The sequence below is a fragment of the Sinocyclocheilus grahami genome, unplaced genomic scaffold (assembly GCF_001515645.1).
Source record: "Sinocyclocheilus grahami isolate Dianchi unplaced genomic scaffold, SAMN03320097.WGS_v1.1 scaffold28.1, whole genome shotgun sequence".
In the NCBI taxonomy this organism is placed as follows: Eukaryota; Metazoa; Chordata; class Actinopteri; order Cypriniformes; family Cyprinidae; genus Sinocyclocheilus; species Sinocyclocheilus grahami.
Window position 1 is genome coordinate 443674 of NW_015505207.1, and position 26737 is coordinate 470410.

General features: G+C 38.7%; 2 protein-coding genes and 1 long non-coding RNA gene across 5 annotated transcripts in view; all 3 read left to right on the forward strand.

The window, feature by feature from the left end:
- LOC107569068 (M-phase phosphoprotein 8-like) overlaps positions 1-15653 on the forward strand; it is a 27961-nt gene extending 12308 nt beyond the window's left edge. The window contains exons 2-14 of one of the 2 annotated variants that reach the window (XM_016255071.1): positions 5166-5315; positions 5439-6461; positions 7076-7166; positions 7250-7732; positions 10495-10617; positions 10762-10850; positions 11273-11413; positions 11531-11617; positions 12340-12494; positions 12611-12768; positions 12858-12982; positions 13086-13169; positions 15176-15653. In XM_016255071.1, the coding sequence (XP_016110557.1) occupies positions 5166-5315; positions 5439-6461; positions 7076-7166; positions 7250-7732; positions 10495-10617; positions 10762-10850; positions 11273-11413; positions 11531-11617; positions 12340-12494; positions 12611-12768; positions 12858-12982; positions 13086-13169; positions 15176-15217 (2751 nt within the window). In that variant the 3' untranslated portion in view covers positions 15218-15653. The remainder of the gene's footprint in view (positions 1-5165; positions 5316-5438; positions 6462-7075; positions 7167-7249; positions 7733-10494; positions 10618-10761; positions 10851-11272; positions 11414-11530; positions 11618-12339; positions 12495-12610; positions 12769-12857; positions 12983-13085; positions 13170-15175) is intronic. The other variant, XM_016255077.1, reaches the window with a different exon arrangement.
- Positions 15654-17006: 1353 nt separating this feature from the next.
- LOC107569103 (uncharacterized) lies at positions 17007-19665 on the forward strand. Its single transcript, XR_001606864.1, has 5 exons — positions 17007-17078; positions 17886-18050; positions 18146-18296; positions 18905-18999; positions 19174-19665. It is a non-coding gene; the product is annotated as an uncharacterized lncRNA (long non-coding RNA).
- Positions 19666-20959: 1294 nt separating this feature from the next.
- The window catches only part of LOC107569087 (zinc finger MYM-type protein 2-like), a 26099-nt gene continuing 20321 nt past the window's right edge, over positions 20960-26737 (forward strand). Inside the window, exons 1-2 of one of the 2 annotated variants that reach the window (XM_016255092.1) lie at positions 20960-21322; positions 23894-24722. In XM_016255092.1, the coding sequence (XP_016110578.1) occupies positions 23909-24722 (814 nt within the window). In that variant the 5' untranslated portion in view covers positions 20960-21322; positions 23894-23908. The remainder of the gene's footprint in view (positions 21323-23893; positions 24723-26737) is intronic. The other variant, XM_016255085.1, reaches the window with a different exon arrangement.

The window sequence follows — 26737 nt, forward strand, 5'->3', positions numbered from 1 at the left end:
GGCAATATGGTCTGGCATGGTCCAGGAATACATGCCTTTCCCTGAACAACACCACTGGAAGAGGTTCGCTGAAGACTTCCATAGGCTATGGAACTTCCCCAACTGCCTGGGAGCAATTGATGGGAAGCATGTTGCAATACAGGCCCCATCATCAACAGGGTCCATGTATTACAGAGTAATTCTCCATCGTCCTCCTAGCAGTAGTTGATGCCATGTACCTTTTCCGGATGGTGGATGTGGGGGCATATGGGAAAAGCAGTGATGGTGGGACCCTCTGTGCCTCTGACTTTGGTAAGGCCCTCCACCAGGGGACCCTTGACTTGCCAGAGGATGCACCTTTACCAGGAGCAAAAGACCTCCAACCTGTGCCACATGTATTTGTGGGTGATGAGGCTTTTCCTCTGAAGAAGAACCTTTGCCGACCCTATCCAGGAAAACACCTTGCCTGGGAGAAGCATGTGTTCAATAACCGTCTTTCCCCAAAAGTTGCTGATGCAGTGGTGAAGGCCACTTGCATCCTTCACAATTTCCTTCGCTTTGAGGATGCTGGTGAAGAGGAAGGAAGTTGTGCCCCCCTGCCATTAGAGCAGCAGCTTGCTATGCAGCCCATCCAGCGAGTAGGCAACAACAACGCCTCTAGGGAAGCACTAGAAATTAGACAGAGGTACACCACCTATTTCTCTTCTCCTGCAGGTGAAGTTGCATGGCAGCATTCTGTCATCTAATGCCTTGTAATGACTCCCACTACCATCAAGACAACCTTTAGCATGAATATCAGGACCACTACCATCAGTAACATCAACATCAGGACCACCACCAGTAGTATCAAGAAAGGCTCTTTTAAGAGCCACCCAAAACCTTAGAAAATGAGCATATTTCCATTTTTGTTTTCACCAGGAAGCTATACATTGCAACAAAAATAAAACACTGACCAAAATTTAAAGTAAAATAAATGACTGGGAAAGTAGATTAATTTAAAAAATATTTTTTAATCATCAATTTCCATGTACAGATTCATAAATAAGTGTCATAGAAATAAATATAAAAATTGAAGCAATTACAGCTGTATATAAGTATTTCTCTGTGTGTGTGTGTCTGTTTGTGTGTATGTACGTATGTGAGTGTTTTAAATTGTGAATTTTGTGAGTGAGTTTTATTTTAACCTCTGAACGACGGCGTGGAGGAAGGCGTCTTAAAGCCCCAGATAAACTTAAGAGAACATGCTCGTCATTGTCTAGCTTATTATTAATTGCCTTCAGGACACAGCGCTGATATTCTGAGATATCTGGCTCAGACTTAGGTAATTCAGGTGTGCAGGGTGGTGGCACATCAGGGGAGTCAGGAGATCTTGGCTGTGTGCTGTTGGCCTGGGTTTGGGTCAGTGACAGGGATTGTGCATTCTCATCTGTTGTCTGTGAGGAAAAAATTATAATAAAAAAATGAATAGCAATTTATTGATAACATATACTGCTGCTATTACTACTGTTAATAATATCCTAATAATTCCTTTGACAGAAAAAAACGTCAATAATTGCAATTTATTAAACAGATAGAGCAGCAAAAAAGATATAGCATCACTTTAACATTGAAGTTCACATAGTATGCTACACTACCTCCACTGGTGTTACCAGGGACTCGAGGAGAGCCTCTACACTGACATCCTCCTCACATGTCCTATTTTGACTGAAATTGCTAGAGGTGTCCCTGTCCTGGATGTAAGGCTCCAGAAAGTTTAGAATGGACATAAACTTCCACCTCCGATTGCCTCCTGCTGCCCCTGAACCTGACCTCTTTCTCTTCATTGTTCTCTCTTTTATATGTGTCCCTCAGGTACTTCCACTTTTTACGACATTTTTCTACTGAAATTTATATGGACAAAAAGATTAGTCCGTTAAAAAAAAAAAAAACAACTGAAGCAAGAAAAATATTCTGACTGCCAGACATTAACGTTATATATATACATTTTAACAAACAAAACGGTTTGCAAGCTAGGCTACATAGCTTTTTCCTTATTTCCTAACTAGTTGTCTAGGTCAGTGTTTCCCAACCTTTTTTTAGTCGCGGCACCCTTTGGAAATTTTAACAAACTTGCGGCACCATACAAAATAAATTATCACAATATTTGAATTTCTAACTTCGATATGATAATTTGAAAAGTATAGATATTTGGTACAGCAGGGAATAACTGCAGAATATAATGTCATACAGATATTTTTAATATTATTTTAAAAAATTGTCCATCAATGGTGGCAATCAGTAGGCTAATTTCTAATGAAGAGACCAATTTATATGAGAGATTTTAATGTAGGCTTTTATACATATGTAAACATTATTTAATTACATTATAACTAGCTATCTCACACATTTTTGCTCACTTTTTATTTTACAGTGGGGTAATTTTGGTGTAGTAGCACGAGATAGCTTGATTTCAAACTTTAAACTGAATAAAAAATATTCAAGTAAGCAGTCAGTAATAAAATAAGAACAAATAAAGAAATTAATGATAACACAAATAAAAAATAACGACAGGCATTCGAATTAAATAAAATGCTTTTTAGTTTTTCAGGTAGGTCTAACAGTAGGGTTAAGCTATATCCTCCATTTTCCCCGTTGACACGTCGTTGTAACAAAATGTCAGTTGAGACAGTTGATCGGTGTGGAATTTGCCCCGCCCCTCCTGCACTCTGATTGGTTAGCTGACTAGCAAGTGACCGTGATGAGCGCAGCGTTTTATCCAAAGTTGAACATTCTTCAGCTCTCGGCGCGAGAAAAAAACGCCCGAACTCTCAGCTCTCGGCCCGCTCCTGGCGTTTTAAAAAACGCGTCGCTCCCCTTGAGAACAACTGAAAAAATACGCTACCCACGGGGAAAAACGCTTTGGTGGACACAGGGCCTAAAGAGCGCCAAAACTGTATTTATTGTTTGAATTTCGTTATGAATTTGGAATGATTTTAAAGCTAATATTTTGTTTATTAAAAAGTAACAAAGCTTTTTGCGATTACTGGACGGCAAGTGCGCTTTAAATAATATGAAGTTCACGCATTAACAACACAGCATAGACTAAGATCTTGATAAGAAGAAGCCATATTAGTAATGATTATAAACGAGAATTGTTAACGATAGTGCCAATATCCACACAGCTGACAGCTTTACCCGTTGTAGTTTGTTCAAGTTGATATAGACGCTGAATATATATGAAATAGACGCTGTTTTCTGCACTTCCACTTCGCACGTCTCCGTCATTCCGATCTCTCTCGCGCTGTACAGCTGAGCTGCGTTTAGCAGGTGTGCGGCGGAGATGAGGACTGTTTGAAACTCTTTTTTCCACTAAAACTTTGATGCGCATCGTCTCAGTTTTGATACGCGAACATAACAAAAGATGTGATTGCAAAACTATCAGGAAAAAAGGCATTACATGCACATTTTTAAGTTATAACATGTACATGTATATAGTCGCCAGTGGTGACCTCAGCAAAAACTAAACTCGCAAATTAATATTTTTGGTCGCAAATGCCACCGTTTTAGTCGCAGTCTGGAGCCCTGTAGTGAGACTGAGGTAAAACTGACTGGATCAGAAGCCTTTCCTGTGTTCGCCCAATCAAAATGCTCGGAAGAGCAGACTTTCCTACCTACCTGTCAACATGTATTAGCATACCTCTGTGCGCCCGGTTCGCGCATACAGGATACTTCATCAGCGCGTTCACTGTATGCTATGCAGACAGAACGAGAATGGCAGGCAACAACCTGACCTTCCTTCCTGGTATTGTAGTACTACTAAATGTACTATAAAGCTTTCTCACTGGTGAATGACACATGATGTATTGTAGTAATGATGTCTCTGGTCGTCTGGTCTGTATGCGTTCAGGAGGCGTGGCTTTGGACGGTGATTTGAGAAGGGTATAACTGTAGGGTGACCATACGTGCCATTTGGATTTCTATATTGCCTAAAATATCTAGGTTTTGGCTTTGTTTGCGTGTGCAGACCGATCGGTGTATGACATCAAAATACCTCGAGAGTATTTTGAAAGCATAAGGAACCGTCTGTACGGTATTTTAATGTCAAACACCAAACAAAGCCAAAACCTAGATATTTTAGACAATATAGAAATCCTGGCCAGGACGCGTCCTGGGAAAATGGCACGTATGGTCACCCTATATAACTGCAGCCCCAGATCTCCAAATGGGGGCGGGAGCTCCAAAATAGGGCGTGGCCTCCTCCCATTGACAGACAGGCACATGACACGCATGCGCAATTTTTCCCCCAATCCACTTCAGTGCAAACTCCGCCCCACAGCTGATTCTAAAGATTTTATTGGTTTTGTCAATTAAAGTGTTGATTTCCTACATTATGCTACAAAAAATGCTAACCCCTGAACCTACCCCACACCTGACCCTAACCTTAACCAGTGAAATTGACTGCACGGCGGGATTGGCGCTGAATAGCATGGTAAAGAAAGTTGCAGTTCAGGAGATAAACAGTTTATAAGATTATGCGATATGAGATCGTTCCGTAACTCCCCAACCGGACCTCACCGGACAATGGCACCTTTTTAGTTACACCCAGCGTCACTACCCCATCCTACCCTGCAAATATCGAGCCCACAGGACACCCCAGTTGCTTGAAAAAAAGCAATAGAGTTTAATCTTTCCCCTGCGCTGCGCTGGGACGGCTCGCTGGAGAGCTCGTGGGTGATTCCCGTTTATATCATTAAGCAGAGGTTCAAACTCCAGTCCGAACACCACTGGCCACGAGATTTGGGCTCTGCTCTCACAGAGAAATATTTACTTATATAGCATATTTTATTTTAGATGAACTAGAAACAATGTTACATTTATGAAGTTTTATTTTGAAATGTAAGTCAATAACAATTGGCCGGAGCCAGAGCCAATGGTGAAAGTCTTTGCGAGAGGAGACCCCGCCCCGATTTGGAGGTTCTGCCCACTTTTGGAGTTCACGCCCCATTTTGGAGATCTCCGGTCTGCAGTTATATCTACTTGGGTGATTTGCAGGGAGGGTGGGATGTACGCTTTCAGTGCTATCAGGCTAAAGTTAGCATTTTCCAAGATTTCCTACTGCACCTTTTATGTACATTACTGTCAATACTGTCTGGAGATTGTAGATATCCCTCTGGCAGGCCATGATTTTTGACCTCTGACATTTTTAGGGAGTGGTGCTGTACCGGGTGCGATGGAAGAACTATTCATCGGACGATGACACCTGGGAGCCTGAGGCACACTTGGACGACTGCAGGGAGGTGCTGCTTGCCTACAAGAAGGCCCTGGCTGAGATGAAGCCAAAGAAGGAAACTGGCATGGTGAGACTGTTTAGATGTGTATTCACATGATTGCAGTTTCTCCAAGAGATTGTACAGACAATGCAATATCTGGTTTACTTGATGCAGTCTTTGTGAATATTGATTGTGCTCCATTGTACCTAGAAGCTGCCCATGAAGAGTGATCTGTTCGATGCTGATTCTGAGAGTGACAGTGAGAAAGAAAAACACAAAGAATCACCTATAAAGAAGAAAAAGAAGAAAGTGGAGGAATCAGATGATGAGATGCCTGTGAAGGAAAAGAAGAAGAAAAAGGAGAAATGGTGGCAAGATAAGCCTCTGCCTGCCCCTGAGTCTGATGAGGAGGATGTGGAGAGCAGGGATCCTTCCCCTGCACCTCCTAAAAAAGACACAAAGAAGAGGCTCATTGAATCTGATGAGGATGATGCCCCAGCTACTCCTAAGAAACAAAAGAAGCTTGACAAACATAAAGATGGAGGAAAGCAGAAGAGAGAGAGTGGAGAGGACCGCAAGAAAAAGAAAGTAAAGTCAAAAAAAGAGATTGATTCATCGGATGAAGAGGATGAGAAGAGTGACGTGCCCTCTGAGTCCCACACGGATGATACGACGAACATAGAAACAAATGATTCCTTCAAAACAACAACAGCAAAAACCACAGACAAATCTGCGAGAAGTGAGAGTGGAGGTGATCTCAAGCAGGCCAAGCAGAAAAAGGCCAAGTCTGACCTGAAGCTGCCAGGTTTTAAAGACCTGATTCAAGAGAGGAAGCCTAAAAAAGTGGAGGTCTCAACAGCCACCCCTAAAGAAAGTAGTGCAAGCAAGCACAAGAGCCTTACTAGTAGCAAGAGCACTAGCAAGTCTTCTCGCAGCGAGGACGAGCCCGACTCCAGTGACACGGGGGCAGCTATGTCCACACCCAAGTCAAAGGTTAAAAGCAAAGGGCAGGAAGCAGCCCCACCTTCTCAGAAGCTCTCATCTGCATTTTCCTCCTCCTCATCCTCCACAGCATCAACAGCCCCCATCAAGCCCAAAGAGGAGGAGCCGAAGGAAGAAGCTGGTGAGAAGGGAGGTGCCTCTAACTTGTTTGAGAAGTTCCTGTTGAACTGTGAAGCAAAAGATCGTGTACCAAGGAGACAAGCAGACCAGAACAAGAATGCAACTCCAAAGGTACAGGTCTAAAACGCTGATGTAGCACATTCTCTTTTTTTAACTACACCTGTTAAAACAACTAGTACCAGATTACTATTATGCTAATTCAAATTAAAACCGTGAAAGAAGTCACTTATTCTCACCAAGTGTTATTTGACCAAAATACAGAATTTTTTTTAATCATTTTTTAAAATATGTAATATTGTGAATCATTGTTAGTTTATTTCAAATGTTTTCTCACCTGTTTTCTATTTGAATATATTTTAAAATGTAATTTATTCCTGTAGTTCCATTTTCAACCGTTATCCAGTCTTCAGTGTCGCATGATCCTTCAGAAATCATTCTAATATGATTTGATGCTCATTTCTTATCAATATTGAACACAGTTGTGCTCCTTAATATTTTTTTGTGGAAATAGTTAGTTTTTCAGCAATCTTTGTATTTACTGTCACTTTTGATCAATTTATTGTCCTCATTAAATAAAAGTATTAATTTCTTTACATATCTTACTGCAACCAATTCAATGATAATTTAAGTATTTATATTTTTTATTACAGACATGAATGATTTTTTGCCTTCAAAATATTTGTTTTATGTTTGTGATTTGACTTTTTTTCCCACTTGTTTTACAGGGTGCAGGGAAAAATGACAAGAAATCTAAATTGTCAAAGCAATCTCCTGCACGGAAACCTGATTCAGACAAGACTGAGAAGGCAAAAGATGGTAAAATAAATTTGTAGCTTGATTACATTTTTAATGGTCTTGTGTTTTTTGTTTGATTAACCACTACATTCTTCTCCTACCAGTGCCTCGACCTGGTCAGAGTCCCGTCTCTATGGAGATCGATGAGAAACAGGAGAAGGGAGCATCTGAGATGGAGAAAAGTGATAAATCAGACGAGCCGGCCCCCAAGTCTAAGGAGGAATTACAACGAGAGCAGAGAGAGGAAGAGCAAAGGAAGAGGAAAGAAAAGTTGGAAGAAGAGGAGAGAAAGAGGAAAGAAAGGATTGAAGAAGAGGAGAGAAAGAAGAAAGAGAGAATAGAGGAAGCCCAACGGGAGAGAAAAGCACGCATGGAGGAGGCACAGAGGCTTGCAGAGGAGGCCCGGCAAGAGCGGCTGGAAAGGAAGTCCATGACTGAGTCAATAGCGTCTCCTGACTCAACAGAAGACTCCAGATGGAAGGACAAGAAGAGGAGAAGGAGGGATGACGGTGAATCTCGGGTCTTCGCTGCCTGCGACGACAATCAGAACTCTCATGAGACCATGGAGCGCTCAGACAAAACTCCTGGTTTGTATTTGGCAAAAAGATATTCAACTTTGAAAACATGTCTTGAGACACCTGCATTCTGTTCATTTGCTCTAGGGATGCACGGTTAATTGAAATAAAACTAAAATCCTGATTATCGATTTTAGTGAGATTATCAAACTACATATGTTGCGATTTAATTAAATATGCGCAGTGTGTTTTACATTTACATTTAGTCATTTAGCAGACGCTTTTATCCAAAGCGACTTACAAATGAGGACAATGGATGCAATCAAAATCAACAAAAGAGCAATGATATGCAAGTGCTATATTAATTCTCAGTTAGCTTAATGCAGTACAAGTAGCAATGTTTTTTTTTATTGTATAATAAATAAAAAGAAAACATAGAATAGAAAAAGAATATGGCAAGCTAATGTAAGAGGCCTTTTTTGCTTTTGTTAATTGTATAATGAATAAAAAGAAAAGAAATGGCTAGAATACAAAAAGAATAGAGAAGCTAGTGTTAGTTTTTTTTTTAAAGAAAACAAGCAGTTAGTAAATGAATAGAGTCAAAAAGGGACAAGTTGTTTTGTTTTTTTGTTTTTAGAGTGAAGGGTAGCATTGTGTTCTTTTACACATGAGCAGCTCATGATCTGGTGTTTTCAGTGTCTCAGAGCAGTTCAGTTCGAACCCATCTCTGTATCTGCTCTGAGTTCGGGTTGATGACAATGAGCATTTCAAAACACGACAAGCTCCAACCATCTTTACATACTTCTAATAAATTGTGCTTATCAACAAAATTTGATAAGTGTCAACAGTGTCAACCAAAGAAAAGCTTAAAGTTAAAGCTTGATGGTTTAACATGTAAAAATGACCAAACTAAGCCCACCCATGATGATGATTATATGTTTAAAGTTGTATGTAAAATTATATTTTATGTAATATTTGTAATGTATGTAATATTTTTCTTAAATACTCTTAATTAACAGTGGAATATTACAATCATAATTTTTCTTATGTTTTTTTATTTATTAAAAATAATCATAATAGAAATAATAGTATTTAATAATACAGGTGCATCTCAATAAATTAGAATGTCGTGGAAAAGTTCATTTATTTCAGTAATTCAACTCAAATTGTGAAACTCGTGTATTAAATAAATTCAAAAGCGACTTACAAATGAGGACAATGGATGCAATCAAAATCAACAAAAGAGCAATGATATGCAAGTGCTATATTAATTCTCAGTTAGCTTAATGCAGTACAAGTAGCAATGTTTTTTTTTATTGTATAATAAATAAAAAGAAAACATAGAATAGAAAAAGAATATGGCAAGCTAATGTAAGAGGCCTTTTTTGCTTTTGTTAATTGTATAATGAATAAAAAGAAAATAAATGGCTAGAATACAAAAAGAATAGAGAAGCTAGTGTTAGTTTTTTTTTTAAAGAAAACAAGCAGTTAGTAAATGAATAGAGTCAAAAAGGGACAAGTTGTTTTGTTTTTTTGTTTTTAGAGTGAAGGGTAGCATTGTGTTCTTTTACACATGAGCAGCTCATGATCTGGTGTTTTCAGTGTCTCAGAGCAGTTCAGTTCGAACCCATCTCTGTATCTGCTCTGAGTTCGGGTTGATGACAATGAGCATTTCAAAACACGACAAGCTCCAACCATCTTTACATACTTCTAATAAATTGTGCTTATCAACAAAATTTGATAAGTGTCAACAGTGTCAACCAAAGAAAAGCTTAAAGTTAAAGCTTGATGGTTTAACATGTAAAAATGACCAAACTAAGCCCACCCATGATGATGATTATATGTTTAAAGTTGTATGTAAAATTATATTTTATGTAATATTTGTAATGTATGTAATATTTTTCTTAAATACTCTTAATTAACAGTGGAATATTACAATCATAATTTTTCTTATGTTTTTTTATTTATTAAAAATAATCATAATAGAAATAATAGTATTTAATAATACAGGTGCATCTCAATAAATTAGAATGTCGTGGAAAAGTTCATTTATTTCAGTAATTCAACTCAAATTGTGAAACTCGTGTATTAAATAAATTCAATGCACACAGACTGAAGTAGTTTAAGTCTTTGTTTCTTTTAATTGTGATGATTTTGGCTCACAATTAACAAAAACCTACCAATTCACTATCTCAACAAATTAGAATATGGTGACATGCCAATCAGCTAATCAACTCAAAACACCTGCAAAGGTTTCCTGAGCCCTCAAAATGCTCTCTCAGTTTGGTTCACTAGGCTACACAATCATGGGGAAGACTGCTGATCTGACAGTTGTCCAGAAGACAATCATTGACACCCTTCACAAGGAGGGTAAGCCACAAACATTCATTGCCAAAGAAGCTGGCTGTTCACAGAGTGCTGTATCCAAGCATGTTAACAGAAAGCTGAGTGGAAGGAAAAAGTGTGGAAGAAAAAGATGCACAACCAACCGAGAGAACCGCAGCCTTATGAGGATTGTCAAGCAAAATCGATTCAAGAATTTGAGTGAACTTCACAAGGAATGGACCCATTTTTGGCCAGTTTGTAAGCCTACAAACAAGCACAGCAAACTAGTATCGCAGTAACTATATTTATCAGAAAAATTGCAATTTGATGGGGGGGGTTTGCCCCAAATCAGTAGCTGTTTTCGAATGGAAGAACACATCTTATTTGATCAATTGGCATTTTTCTATTATTATATGTATTATAGGCTATGTGTATAGTAGCTGATATAGTGGGGAACCCAAGCTGTTTTTGAGTCCCTGGATGCTAATAACTGTGTTTCTGTGTGACAGACAGGGGACCGCCATCTCTTAATTTTGGGGTGGAGCTCAAGCTGGACTGGATGACACTGGAGGACTTTCAGAAACACTTGAATGGAGAGGATGAGAATCTCTCTCCTCTGGCCTTAACTCCCCGTGAGTGATACCCGCACAGAAAAACAACAGCTCAAATCATGCCCATCTTTCATTTATTGTAACATTTCAGTTTTCACTTGATTTATGTTTTCTTCATCATTTTCCTCCTCTTCTCCCTTGCTCTGCTTACCATGTAACTTTCAGCTGAGCTGCGAGAAGCGGTGAAGAATGGGAATTACCTGGCGGTAAAACGTGCACTTAGTTCCAAAGAGGACTACAATCTGGACCAGGAGGTATGTTACTTAATTCCTTTTCGCTCTTCCTCTTTTTTTTCTTTTTTTTTTCTCCTCTCGGCCTGTCTCTGTCTTGAATCTTTATTAATCATCAGAAACCTGGGTCATGTTGCTGTTGTTCATCATGGGTTAACCATTACTGAGTCAGTGGTTTCAGTCAAACATACTTGTCTATAGTACCTGCAGAAAGTTATCGGTTAACATTTGTTAAAACATCTAATATAATGTAATGAAATATTTGTATTGAATCAATAAAGAAACATACTTTTTGTATCAAGATGGTGTAATTAGAGCATCTACTAGCAGAGACTAACTGGAGCTTTTGCAGGGCAGCCATACCTTGTTCCCTCGGTTTAAGTGCAGTTTGGGAGGATGCCATGTGAACATCTTTGAATGTTTTGTGTTTGTGCTGCCACCTGCAGGACTCTAGCGGCATGTCCTTAACACTGCTGGCTGCTGCAGGCGGTCAGGATGACGTCCTCAGGCTGCTCATTAAGAAAGGAGTGAAGGTCAACGCTAGACAGAAGAATGGCACCACTGCCCTGATGCATGCTGCTGAAAAGGTGCAGAACAACACTGCTCTGTTCAGGAACTCTCTTGGTGACTGTTTTCGCTCTAATCACTAATACAAGAGAGTATTAGCATATTTATTTAATAACTCACTCTTCTGTTTGGTGCAGAACTTCTTGACGACAGTGGCCATTCTCCTAGAGGCAGGAGCATCTGTAAATGCCCAAACTCTGGGAGGAGAAACGGCTCTCATGAAGGTGAGAGGGGTGTTATATTGACCTTGGAGTTAGATCTCTGCAAACAGAAACTGGTTTAAGGACCCTATGATTGATACTCTATCATTCAAATGTGTGGGTTCATTAACATAATGTTAAAAATGTTTTTGAAAGGAAAAAACAACTTTTAAGTTCATCGAACTGCATGTATTTGATCAAAAATACAGTAAAAATAGGAATATATGATATATTATTACAATTTAAAATAACTTTTAATTATATCTTATTCCTGTGATGCAAAGCTGAATTTTCAGCATCATTACTTTAGTCTTCAGTGTCACATGATCCTTCAGAAGTCATTCTAATTTGCTGATTTGGTGCTCAAGAAACATTTATCAATGTTGAAAACAATACAGTTGTGCCCAATATTTTTTTTCAGGTTTCTTTGATAAATAGAATTTTAAAAATAGCATTTACTTGAAGTTGAAATGTTTTGTAACATTATAAATGTCATTGCTGTGACTTCTAACAGTTTCTCAATTTCTCAAGCATCCTTGCTGAATAAGAGTATTACATTATTTAAAAAAATAAATAAAATTATACTGACCCCAAACTTTTTTATGGTACTATACAGTATATTGTTTTTTTTAGTTTAGATTGTTAAGTTATGATTAAGTTCTTCTCTAGCTATCAGACAGTTTGCACTTTTAGGTTATAACATTTGGTATGCACTGAGTGCTGATTTTTGAATTATTCTTTCTAAGGCATGTAAGAGGGGCAATGCAGATGTGGTTCGCCTCCTGTTGGAATATGGCGCTGACTGCAACATCTTGTCTAAACACAAGAACACTGCCTTGTACTATGCCAAACTTAGCAACAATTTGATGGTGTATGATCTCATCAAAGACCATATGCAAACGTGAGTGTTTAATTGCTGCGTTATAACACCTCCACATATATTTAAAGATATAGAACACAGGCATGATAAAAATCTCACTATTAAAATAAAGGGCATATGTGAAATGCATCTTGCAGGTTATCAACTGTGGCGGAGGAGACAATCAGAGCTTATTTTGAAACGCGACTGGCCCTGCTGGAACCTGTATTCTCTTTGGCTTGCCACAGATTGTGCGAGGGACCAGATTTTTCACTGGAATTCAACTACAAACCCCCTCAACACACACTTGCAGAAGGTAAAATACTCACTTCAAATTCTTCTGTTCTCAATTACTGCAGTTTTATTTTCCGAATTAGTGTGACATTATTGTGCTTTCTGTCTCAGGATCTGGCATCCTGCTTTTTATCTTCCATGCAAACTTCCTTAATGAGATCACAGCTAGACTCTGCGGGCCCTGTAGTGTCCATGCTGTCGTCCTGAATGATAAGTTTCAGCTGCCCATCTTCTTGGTAAGACACTGATGTCACAAGCGATCCTTATTCAAATGCATTGTCTCTTTGTTCTGTTGAATGTCTACAGTCTCTCACACTCTGCGTGCTGCTCCCCCTGCAGGACAGCCATTTCATATACTCTTTCAGTCCTGTTCAGGGAACCAACAAACTGTTCATCCGTCTGGCAGAGTCGCCCACAGCAAAGGTACCTAGGACTGTCACACATTATTATTTATATGAGATGGTTTAAATACTGCTTTATAAATGCCTGAACATGCACCAAAAGTAGGGCGCGACACGTTTAGATTTTTAAATGTGCAGTGCTCATGTTTATTCAACGAAGTCAACTGCAACAAATAAATCAATGTATGGGAAACACTGGTAATGTGTATTGAAATATCAGAAATGTGTTTAAAAATCATTTCACCATTATTGAAAAAAATGTATATCGCGATATATATTGAAGGGGTCATATGACGTTACTAAAAAGAACATTATTTTGTGTATTTGGTGTAATGAAATGTGTTTATGCGGTTTAAGGTTAAAAAAACACATTATTGTCCATGTACTGTACATTATTGTTTCTCCTCTATGCCCCGCCTTTCTGAATTGTGTTGATTTTTACAAAGCTCATCGGTCTGAAAAGCGAGGTGTGCTCTGATTGGCCAGCTATCCAGTACATTGTGATTGGCTGAATACCTCAAGCGTGTGATGGAAATGTTACGCCCCTCACATACTGTTGATGCCGTGTCCCGGTGAGACAAGACAAAACCAATAAAATCCATTACAAATGAGGAATTTGTTGCATCCAGTGGGGACATATTTACTGATTATAATGACTTATACTGTCTTTTTACGCGCTGTGTTGCATCGCACCACGTAAACATAAAACCATATCTGCATTTGTGATTGGAGAAATGACAAACAACAAGTGCTACTCTACACTGCTCAAAACTCGTGTTTGAATCATCAGTGGCCAAATCCTTTAAATATGAAAACGTACTTGCAGTCTGTGAGTCAGAACAGCCGGCATTGTAGGCTATTCTCCTAGGAAACAATCCTCCATAAAATGCGCTGCACACATCTGAATATTTGGGTTGAACTGTTCTGGAACAGTGTTGTAAACACAACTTAACCTCTGATTTCTAGTCGTGTCCTCTTTTGGAAGGCCAAACAAAGTATTTTCGCTTTCACAATGAAACATGCAGCGTCTCCACAACATGGCGGCGGCAGTGGCAGCAACAATAAATTTACGCCTTCTTTTTTGCGTGAACATTTGGGCGGCGTTATGCAAATCTTCCCACACAGTGACGTAGACATGTGGGGGCGTGTTTAAACAAGGCGTTTTAGGAGGGCGTGGACCAGTCTTAACATTTATAAAGAATATCTCTTTGGGTTTGAGACTTTAGTCTTTGCAACTTCAGGGATCTTATTTATTCACAAACAGCTTGTAACGCTCCAAAGAGAAAGTAAAACTTGAAATCGCATCATATGACCCCTTTAATATTGAATAATTGTTCAGCCCTACACCAAAGCAAGCGTGAATAATTGAGATAGGGCTCTGTAAAATAAGAGCTACTTGTCGCTTACTGGGTTTCCATGGTTCTTTGGAAATATCAGGGAATTTTAAAGTTAGCGTAAAATTAACATTCTAGTTTTTAAATGCATGTTATTGATCGTTTTGTGAACATATCATCCTTGTATGTTAATTTTTTGACCTGGTAAATCTTTATAAAAATATTGCAACTTGACCTTTCAATGATATTACAGACATTTCTAATCATTTAGACCAGTTAATTGCATTCAGATCTGCCTCCATCCAAACAACAACTGACAGATAGAACCAAGTCATGCCCTACATTTTTTTCCCTTTTTTGATCACCAGTTTCCCTCAGTTGTACGTCAGTCTGGGGAAAAAAAATCTTATGTTACTTCCATTAAAATGCAACTGGAATGCTGTTTTATTTATTTTTTTGCCTCAAAATCATGGCAGTATGAATAAGAAAATTGTGTCTGATTCGTTAGAGAATCTTTGAGTTTGGTTCTTTTTAATGATCCATTCCGAATTTCTTTTTTTTTTTTTTCAATATCCTTAAGTAATTCAGACTGGAAAGGTCATGGAAAAGTGGAAACTGAGCTAAGCAAGCCTTATGTTAAATTATCCTTAATTAAAATGTAGTAATTTGGACATGTGTTTCACTTTTTCCACAGGTTAAACTGCTAATTTGTGCATACAGAGTCCAACTACAGTGATGCCACAGTCCTCCCTTTCAGGTCAAAGGTCACTGCAGAAGCTCGGCCTCCCCAAGAACTGAGACTTTTCCTACACTTGACACATGCTGAGCAGGAGACAGTTTAGAAATGGTTATGTTTTACTTTGGGGAAAGACTGTAGTACTTAACAGTTCAATAAAAAAAACAGTCACAAATCTCAGTGTGAATTTTAATACGTGCTTGGTTAAGTGTTGCAAGTGTTTAATGCATTTCCGGAGGTCTGATTTTGTATAGCAACATGAACACACATGAAGGTTGGCAAATGTGACAAATTGGATTTGTATCTGAAGGTCATTTGTAACTCTTGTTTGTAAAGTGTTCCTTTAATTTTTATTTTTTTTCTCTTTTAAATAGAATAATTTATCACTCCAGATTCACCTACTGTTTTGTTTTATGTTCTGTTCTGTTCTGTTTAACCTGACCACACACTCATCTGATGTGCTTCTGTCTTCATTGCTTGTGCAGAGTGAATGATGGAACGAATGAGCACTTCTTGGCTCCCTGTTGCTTTGTGCTCGTGGGACTGTGACAAAACTGTACTCAAGTGTGACTTTGAACTCCAGAGTGGGTGCTTTAAAAATACAAGTTTCCAGATTTTGTTTCCGGAGAATGTGATGGTTTTTTTAAAGGCATGAATCCTAAATTGGACAAAATGAAGCCATTATAGTTGAAGAAATGTTTGAATGTATATATTTGGATTGTAAGCCATTTTAAGGGCTAATTTGTTTTTGCATTGAGAGGAGAAAGATTTAAGTCATCCAAGCAGGTGTGATCAGTAGAACAGGTTCTTTTAATACTGATTATTAGGGAACGTGACCCTTTTCATGTATGTACCAATGTGTTGTCAGGCAGGTTGTACATCAGCTCAGTTTAATTTCTTATTAGATTTTGCATTAGAGTGTAGTTATGTAACTGTTCAACATGCAGCACATGAGCTCAGGTCGTCTTCTGGTACTGATCATACAGATTACACGAGTGTAGTTTTCACAAGCATTATGTAAAGTTATTAATGATGACTGAACTAAGAGTCAGATCAGGAATGTACAGCTGGGCTCATCTTGAAAGGCCTTTGTAGCGCAGTGATGTTCTTTTATTCTGTTGCTCATGGCCTACCTCTCTTTGTCCCGTCATTGTATTATTAGTAAGTGAGAGAGACTGCTCATTGATTCACTTCCTCTTTTGACTACAGTAAATAAACTGTACATATATTTCCATAACAATCAATAGTTTGTCTTCTCTCCTATTTACTATAGCAACAATAAATAAACAGTTGTTCTTTTAATTGGTGCAGCAGTAGAGACTTGCATCTCTCTGATTTAATTTATATACACATTCAGTGTAACAAAGAAGACTTGTGTTTCAGATGAATGCATGTTAGAATGTGTTCAGATGAGAAAGATGGTTCATTGCCAACATATGCACTAGAGATGGATGTGCTAGAACTGCCTTCAGCAGGGGTGTCCAATCCTGCTCATGGGGGGCCGAATGCACTGTAAAAAGTCATTCTGTAGGTTTGTAGATTTCATTAAATTGAATGTGTAAACTTTATTTAACAAAATTAATTTTTTTTCCAATATTTTTTTTAATTAAAAACGACTGGAATAAAACCTACTCAATTCTGTTGTTAAGGATTTAGCTGTTATTTTGGAATAATTCCAAATGGAGAGAATATTGAATGAATCCAACATGATGGAAATGAGCTGTTTTCAATTTACAAGCATTTCCTGTTACAACGCGCGGTTTAAATCACGAGGCACGCATGCGCTGGAGTTTCCGAGAATCCCGCTGAGTCTGAACCTGGAGGCAAAGCTGATCACTCTTTTTCAGTTCATTTCACAAAGGTAAGGAATATTATATAATTTATATATGGGGGAAAAAACTGTTGTTCAAATTGTCTACTTTATCTAATATAGGCGTCAATCAAAAAAAAATATTAGTTAAGGTCTGCTATCTAAAATAGATTGGTGATAGTGCTCTTGAAAAATAAAGATGCTAATTCGTTCATGTATCATGAACTGTTTGCCAATATTTTTGTAGATTAACGTTACTATCTTAAGTGACCTTTTGTGGCCTAATATCCACATCACGTATTGGTACGTTTGAACTTGGGTGTTGCTCATAAAGTATGGAAAATCCGGTTTTACACCGATGAATGGCTGAAGGGGTTCATTTTAAAACTATTTAACGTTAGCGCTGCCGTTGAACAGCGCGCGCGTCGTTTCCATCACTCCAGTGCACCTCTTCTTTTCAATCCATCACGTTGGCATATTACGAATAATAATCCATAAACAAGTGCATTTTGTTGCACAATATCGTAAGGTTAGAAATCGAGCATCGAATATTTTTATACGTTACATTTGTGAGGACCTGACCTGGCGGTCTGCCAGGACGTTATCTAATCTAACGTTACAGTAAACACGAGCAACAGTGAAAGCTTGTATGTATTTTATTTAAATAAAATCCCTCGAATCCATTAATTCCTCATAGTTACATGCTGTTAGGAGCTAGCAATTAGATTGAACGGTCATTCTGCACGATCGCGATTGTACGGAAGCCCTGAACTTGGTTTATTTGGTGTTTCAGGGAGAAATACATTTGGTATACAGGGTTATTAACATTCCACATTTCTTTTAACATTATTTTTGCAGACATGCAGAAGAGTATTTAAGAAGAAGAACAATGAAAAGATGATAAAGGAGATGAGCAAAGATGAACAAAACATTTGCTTATCGACGACACAAAATCATTATGATCAGTGTCCATGTGTGCAAGACATGAAGGAACGATGGACAGCCCTGTTTCAACCTTCTCAAGTGAGTTAACAATGCTCAGAGACAAAAAGGAACAATGTATCTGAAAACACCCTCTCAAAACGTGAAATTAATTTGACTCTCATTCCGTATTTCAGGTGAATGCAGAATTTCACAGAATAACCACTGTGCAGCTGGAACCTAAATTAGTCCTCATTGGATCTTCACACTCCCAAGCTGTTGACAACTGTTTCATCCAAAGGAGGAGCACTCGGAGAAAGACTGAAAACTGAGATGGAACTACTGAAGGTACAGTTTAAAATGCAAGCCATTTGGCTACTTGTTGTGTCATGTAAGGGTGAGAGGAATTGTTTATTCTTGTATTTTTCTTCATGATCAGCAGGTAGTACTTCCCCTTCTAATGTAAATTAAATATTAAACGTGATGATATTTAGGTTCTCCAACAAAAAAGCTGACATGCATTTATGTGTGACAACAGTTCAGTGAGGTTATGTTTTATTGCCTTCAGTTAATTTCATGGACTTTCACAGAAAATATTAAATAAGTTGTTTATTTATATATGTTCAATTTCAATTATAGTATCAACTTCAGTTTCAAATGTAACTCAGTTGTACAGAGGACAATACAGTGTCGGTAGGTTTTTATTCAACAACCTCTGTTGATAGATTCAAGCAGTTTAATTTATAAAATTTACAAAAAATTTACTTCATCTGTTTTTTAGCCCATGTGATCAAGCCAAATGGTGAAAGTAGCAAGGAACTAAATATTGTGGAGGCAAAAACACCTTGGGAGTGGCTTATACAGTTTGTTGCTCACCTGTTGACATTTTTTGCACCCCTGTTTTACACCACTAAATTAACCTCTCTGCTTTTTTTTCTTATTTTGTATTTTTTTAGGATGAGCAGTGTTCTGTTTATGACGAGAGGTGGTCATCAGCTGCATTATAGAATTTCTTGGGTAACATGCAGGAGACCTCATCAAAGAATTGAAAGTATGCAATCTTAATTTCAATACACCAGAAGTGTGAATATATCAAAATTGTTGACTTCCTGAAGAAGCCATAATATTGTTGATTGGACTTTGATTAAACAAATTGTTGAGTTTCAGATCTTCTGTTGATCAATATTTCATAGGTTTTGAGTGTCACTGCTGTTTAATGTTACAGGTCAATGAGAACCAGAAAGGAATTGAACCGCTTGTGATGGCAGTAATTGTGACTAAGAAGGGAACTTCGATTGACAGTCCAAAGGACATTGGAATTATTATAAAGGGGGAGAAAGTTGTTACAAGCCTTGAAGGTGTTCCCAGGGCTTGCTATGTCCTCCTTGGTTTGACGTATGCACTGAATCTCCATTATCCCAGGCATCTAAAGTATACTTTGAGGTATTTCAGAAACTTATCTTGGAGCTGGATGTTTCAAAGCTGTCAAACAGAGTCTAGTCACTCAGGTCTAAGCTGCTAACTTAAAATAAGATGGTTTTATCTGTTCTGTAGTTCCATGTTGCCAAACAAAGACCTCACATGTTTGAACCTTTTGTCTAGAAAGAGAAAAGTGACAAAAAAAGCAACTTCATTGTGTATTAAACTATTTGTACCTAAAAAGAGACTTTGTTTTGCAGACCTGAATGTATATGCCTTAGAAAGTAATTGTGGATAATAAAAAAAACAGTTGGTTCTGTTGAGCGACTAGTGAATGTTCACTCTGTGAGAATACTAATAGATGCTATTGTAACTGTTGTTGGCAATAAAGCAGATGTTTGTAATTCATCTTCAACGTCTTGTCTGTTATTCATACCTGAAATAATTTCAATTATTTTAATTCACTCATTAAAAATAATACTACATAATTTATTTGTTAAATCAAGACAATTCCTTTAAGTAGTATTCATTAAAATAGTACTCTGATGAAACCAATATTTTTGTTTAAATTTTACTTACATTTTTGCTCTAAAGCACGGATCATTTTTGACCAATACTAATAATATTGAGTCTCACAACGTGATTTCACGAGTTACGATGACAAACTGGGTCACTCAATTCATATCTTTCTTCGACCCCATCAGTGCCAACTTGTGTTGCGCAAGAGGGTGTTTTATTTTAATCGGGGTTTAAGGACACTTGTTTTATTAAGCAGCTGCAAAGTTTGTTTTTGTATGTTGTTTCGTAAAAGGATTTCTTGCAGAAAAAAATGTAACTTTGGCTCTTGAGCAATGCATTTCCGTCCTCATGTTTTCGTGCTGTAGTGTACCTCTCACTTTTATTATTTCAATACAGACTGCTTTAGTGTGTATAATTACAGCCAACTAAATTCAGTGGCATTTAGCAATTTTGCTTTTCACTCTGTATTGCTGGATACTACCGTTTTTTTCTCATAACACAATATACATATCCGTTATTTGTCAAAGCGTTTATTTATATTCCATTAGGATGAAATCGGTCGAATTCTCTTTCACCAAAACAACTTTAAAATCTAATTTACAAATCTTGCATTACTTAGATTATCGAATAATATAAAACTTCATCAAGATATGTAAATGTCTGTCATCCTGTTCCTGCTAATCTCAAACAACCATTCTAAACGCTCGATGGGTTAATCGTTGCTCAAATGTTTTTCGCGTGCATAAGTCGATTCAATTTAAGGAATCAGCTGAACCAGTTCACAAACCGGATATGAATGATTCGGTCAGATCTGTTCTCGAGTCAACAACTCACTGACTCGTTAAACCGAGAACCGTCTATTTTGAACACGTTTGCTTCAGAACGAGACGAGAAGCGATAAGAGCGTTTCGAGGGAAATGAGGATTTTACCGATAAACCGCAAGTTACTTTAATAGCAAGAAATAAAACGTACTTGAAAGGTGTTCAAATGTGTTGTAAATGGACATTATTTAGCATACAAACGACAACATTTCAGGAACTGAATCGTAGCTATAATTTACGTAACTTGAACACATGAAATCAGAATAAAAACACTTAACATTCAAAAACGTAACAGAAGCGTAAGGTGCCTTTATATGAAACGTTTTGTCACGCTGGGCTGTCATGGACCACGTGGTGGCGTTATTGCGTCATGGCCTAAAAAGAATCACCGAATCGTTTTGAACCGAGTCATCGAGAGGAACTGTTCGAAAGAAACGATTCCTCTAAACGAGTCGGACTTCCCAAAACCAGCGCGCGCAAGATCCCGTGTGAGTAGCGCGAAGAGCTCGTTTCTCCTCCCACGCGCCTGGAACGTCAGTACGTTTTCACGCATGCGCGCCAGGATTCATGTCAAGGCACAAAAGTGGCGCTCTATCGTCTCCAGCTCTACTCCGGTAAGAATTTCTCTGGCGTTTTGATGCTTGAACTGCGCGTAATTGGCCAAAGTTTTCACAACTATGTCCGCGGCGGAGCTCGAGCCGAGGAAACCATCGGGGTCACCTGTGTTTGTGCGCGAGGGTAATTTAACGTGCAATTTTACCCCGCCTGAGATTGCCCTCCTCCGCCGTGGCAGGGTGCTATTGCCTATGCTGTCGCGCATTGTTTCGCTCGCTCTCTAATGGCGGACATGAGGCAGTGCTACCCGCTGACTGAAGGGGGCAAGTGATTTACCAATTAGTAAATATCGCTTGTTTTTGTAGCTAAATACTAGATGTGCTTTTAGCCCCTAGTTAAATGGACAAGCTTGGAATATGCAGTGAAATATTTGTGGCTAGTCACCTATAGGCGTTATAGTTGATGTTTCTTAACAGTGCAGCGCCCCCACAGGGCACCACATGTATTGCCTTTTGATTGCCAGGGGTAAACGCTCTTGGGTAACTTCAATTAAACCTTCACTCAAGTGTAATGCCAGCAAGAAAACCCAGTTCTCGTAGAAATCCGAAAGGGAGTCATAAGTATAGGCAAAACAGACGTATTTTCTGTATTAATGTGCTAGAAGTGTGTTGAAATTGGTCGCAGTATTCTATATGTGTTGTTATTCAAAAAATGCGCGCCGTTACGCATCTATTCGAATACATGAAATTCAAATTTAGTTTCCCTCCAGTTTTCTCGCGGGGATTATTTGCCTATAACTACTTTTGACTATTTTTTTTTCTCTACAATAACAATGGCGCAGTCTCGGAGGCTCTCCTCCCTCCAGTTCGCCGCTAATCCAATGGCTGCATGCGCCAGAGAGGCCGGGGGTGGGAGCACAAGCGACACATGGGCCGGGGGTTTTGCGTGAAAAGGGGCAGCAGGGGTAGATTGCGAGGCTCCTCCCGCCTGGGGGTCTCTCCTAGCAAGTTTGCGGACCCGTTGGCCCTTGAGTTTCCTGAATATAATGAAAGCCTATGAAGCACAGCGTGTTGGCGTCGTCATCCGGTTGCCTTGACAGCGCATGGATCGCGGTCGGGTGTGTGTGTGTGTGTGTGTGTGTGTGTGTGGATACAGAGGGTCCGGAGTCAAGGGCACGGCCCAGGGGTGAATGGTAGGAATAGGCCCAAAAATTACTTGATTATGTTGGTAATTGACACAATTGGTGCTAGAGAAGTGCAGCTTTATGGGGCCATGCAACTGTGATGAGTTTTAGTGGGGACCTTTGGAAAACAGTTGCGTTGTTGCTCAGAATGCAGACTTGGCACGTGCATGTGATTATCACGTCTGAGAGGTGGATCAGTAACACTGCATATACTTTCCTCTCTCCAGCATCCTGATCATGATATCAGCCTGCAGGGAAAGCCCACATATTCAAAATGCTAACTTGTTTGTGTGTCATCAATTTGAGCAGTGTTTTTGTATGTGCTGCTTGGCGTTGCCTCCATTGCATCAATATTAGGATCTCAGCTGAAATGAAGCATTCAGTGTCAAAGCCTGGGAATGGAGGGAGATACACTCCAAGCTCTGCATTGCAGTCCAGATGTATTAAAGTTCAACCAAAAGTGGTGGATGGATTGTCATAGCAGATACAGATTTCCAAATGCGAACTTGTAGCACATTGATTCTTGTGTTCTACTGTGCATTATGGAGACTAAACTGTTGCAATCTACATTTGTCATCACTTTCTTCAGAGACACCAAAAGATTCAATGTCAGTATGTTTCTTTTTTAATTTTTTTGTTTGTACTTTAAAAGACATGTTGATTGGCATTGATTTCGTTTTTATATTACAACAAATATGGTCAAATGGTGTTTGTTGAGCTCTGTATCAAAAGCCTAAACGGGGGCATGTGTTAACTGTTAATGATATGAGAGTTACTGTTCATTTACTGGCCTGTGAATAATTTTGGTTGCTTAGTGATGATCATTTTATGATGATGTCATGCATACTTGGTGACTCAAGAGTTCATAATTTTGACGTTTTAAAAACCAATATTAATAATGATTAATAAATCTTTTTCACTGTCTTGCATTTCAGAATTTAAAGTTCCAAATCATTTTTACTTTCTTGTTTTTCCATAATTTGAAGTTCTTAAATAATCATGATAATTTGATGTTCCAAATCTTGTTCACTTTCTTGCATTTTGGTATTTAAAACTCCAAATCTATAGTTCCAAATCATTTTACACTTGGTTTTTCATAAATTGGAGTTCTAGAGTTCCAAATTATTTTCACTTTATTGCATTTCAGAATTTGAAGTTCCACATTGTTTCCACATTCTTACATTTAGAATTTGAACTTCACTTATTTTTAGACATCCTTAGTTGTAATTGGATCTTGTAATAATCCCTTGAAAAAATATCGACATCTGTCATTATTAAAATGAGACTGCCTTGTTCAATTTTGACAGTCTGTAGCCGGATTTGTCATATTTTGTTAATCAGTTTAGGATCTTTACGATAGCCAATTTTATTTTCTATTCATCATTATTCATGGCTCTTTTTTTGCTTCCTCAGGTAATTGTTGACCTCATCGTGTTTGTGTCAACAGGTTGTTGCCTAAGTGATGGATGGAGATTTGGAAGCCAGGGCAGATGTTGAAGAGGCAGGTACAGTCACAGGGGAGGAGAAGGGGGAAGGACATATGGAAACCACACCCAGAACGGAGCAGACTCCATCTGCAGATGAGCCACAGACAGCACCAGGCCTGCCCAAGGCCTCAGAAGACAATGATGATGATGTAGTATTGGTGGAAGAGCCTCTTGCTCACTCTCAGGGGAGAGACCAGCCCCCCAGTCCCACACCTGCAGAGACCCTCGCTGCTGCCAAAGACTATGCGGAGTCAGCTACCACGGCAACAGCTTCCTCCAAGGTGCCCAGTCCTCCCACCTCTGCAGCTACCACCGGCACCAAAAGCCAGAGCGAGCCAATTGTTATTGACGACGAGGAGGATTCGGAGCTCAAGGGGGCTGCCTCTTCCTCGCTGCCGCCCCCTGAGGCCGAGGATGCCCTGAGCAGTACGGAGCCTGACTCTGAAATCAAAATTACTAGCGTAACCACGCTGGGAACGGACTCTTCGGCGGTTGCCATGGCAACGTCAACGGCAACACCACTGGCGCTGTGCGCTCAAGAGGATATAAACCTCATGATCACGAACGTGACGTCGCTGAAAGGCGAGGGTGGTCCAGCGGCCTCACGGTTGGATGAATTGGAGGGGGCTGAGAATGGTCTGCAGATCAGCAGTGCGTTCAGTCTGAACCCAGAGGCCCAGCAGAACCAGGGTACAGCCAGCAGACCTTCACCCACGTTCAACCCGGGACGCATCGGTGCCGCGAGCCAGCCTGTGCAGAATGGAGAAACGGGCACACACCAAAGATCAGGTAATTCATCCTCATGTGTCTGCTGTGTCATCCTTACCAAAGATCAGGTAATTCATCCTCATGTGTCTGCTGTGTCATCCTTTACACAAAATACATGTACACACGGCTTGCATTGTTTGCTTCACTAGTACTAGAGCCCTATGAAATCCGTATTATTTTTCCGCAAATTCCATTTTTTTTCTGTTTTCATTTTTCTGCATTTCATTTTTTTTTTTCCCTTTAAAATTTTTCTAGACTCTGTTTTAATGGGTAAATAAAATTGTATTAATCAAAGTATGTCTAATTAATTAAAATCATGAAACTTACTATATTAAACAACAGTTGATTAAAAGTTTAACAAAAATTTAATTTAGGGCCTATGAAATGATTTATTATTCTGGTAAATATTTCTTTCTAGTAAATATTCCTTTAAAAATAACATTTTAATAATAATTTTATTAGTAGTAGTAGTATCATGACATTTAAGTAATCTCTCACACTTTTATTTTGATGGGTTGCTGTGAAGAGCTTTCTTTTTGTTTGATATGACGATAGTTGGCTGATAGTTTTACTCTAAAGAAATGGTAAAATGCTCATGAGGTAACTCTCAGAGTAGATCTAGAGATTGTGTACATGTTGGGGATGTGCGCGACTACTAATTTGACTGTCGTTTAAACAAAAGTTTTGTATCCGACTAGTCTAAAAGCAAGAAACCCCCAAAAGATGGTAAGAAAAAAAAACCTCTGTGCGTGCGTGTAGCATAGCCTATATTTGAAATACTTAATCTATGAATCACACTGTCAAATCCCTCAATGAATTCCGCTTGGCGCACACTTGCCTCACGTTATCATCATTTCATTTTAGGTGGTCGTTAAAAATAAATAAAAGAAGAGCATACACTCAACGTCAGTCACAGCATAGCTTATTTATTCAATTCAACTCAGAGTATGTTCCTGGTTAAGACCAGGCCCGGATTGGCTAATCGGGAGGACTCCCATGGAGAAATGCAGAACAATGGAAAAATCAATCAATAGCCTGACAGAATTCTTAATCTTCATATAAAGTTAGCCAACATATTAAAACACAAGTCAAAAACAATAGGAAGGTTTATCAAGAAATGGCATTAAAACGGCTTTTAAAAACATACTTCGTGTAGGCTATATTGTCTAAAACAACCCTCTACATTGCGAGTAAATCACTCGCATATGCGACTAAATCTTCACTCTGGGTGACTAAATGATGTCTAATATTAGCCAGCTGCTAATAAATTCTCAGATTTTACTCGCCAGTGTGTGAGTTGGAGGCTAAAGTTTAGCTCAGATATATTTTCACTTGCCGAACACTCTGACTGAGCGCATCAGAGTTTCACTCTCCGCCAAGCGATCTGTGCTGTTTTTCAGTTCATCTGAATGGATGCGTACCGTAAACTCTAGTGTGAAGGCGCACGACTCGCCGTCGCTTTTTCTCACACACACGCAGCGAGAGAATTGACGCGCTACCTATGCGCGCTACATGTAAACGATATACTTTGTTGTATTTTCCTGTAAAAATAACAGCGGTCCTTTGGAATTCTTCAGCTTTTAAGAACTACCGCTTTCTCCGGTAGTTGGCGGAACTAATGTACTTTTTTTACACTGAATGACCAAAAAAGCACCACCACCAGTCCGAAGTTCAGTTAAAATGACTAATATGCATTCATACATGGTTATCAAGTTTTAATTCTAATTACTAAAGTTCTATCATTAAATAATATATCATATTATAATGCTTGACTGACTGATGTTAAGTAAGAGTGTACTTTCAGATATTTATAAAACTGTGCCCTTTTACAAAAAAAAAAAAAAATATATATATATATATATATATATATATACACACACACGCACATATAAATTATATTGTTTAATTTAAGCAAAAATCATATTTTGATTAAAAAGAAAATGTTAAAAATGCGTGCATGTATGTGTGTGTATACAGTGAAAATACTAGTGTTCTAATAATTTTGTCCGCCACTGTGTGTGTGCGTGTGTGTGTGT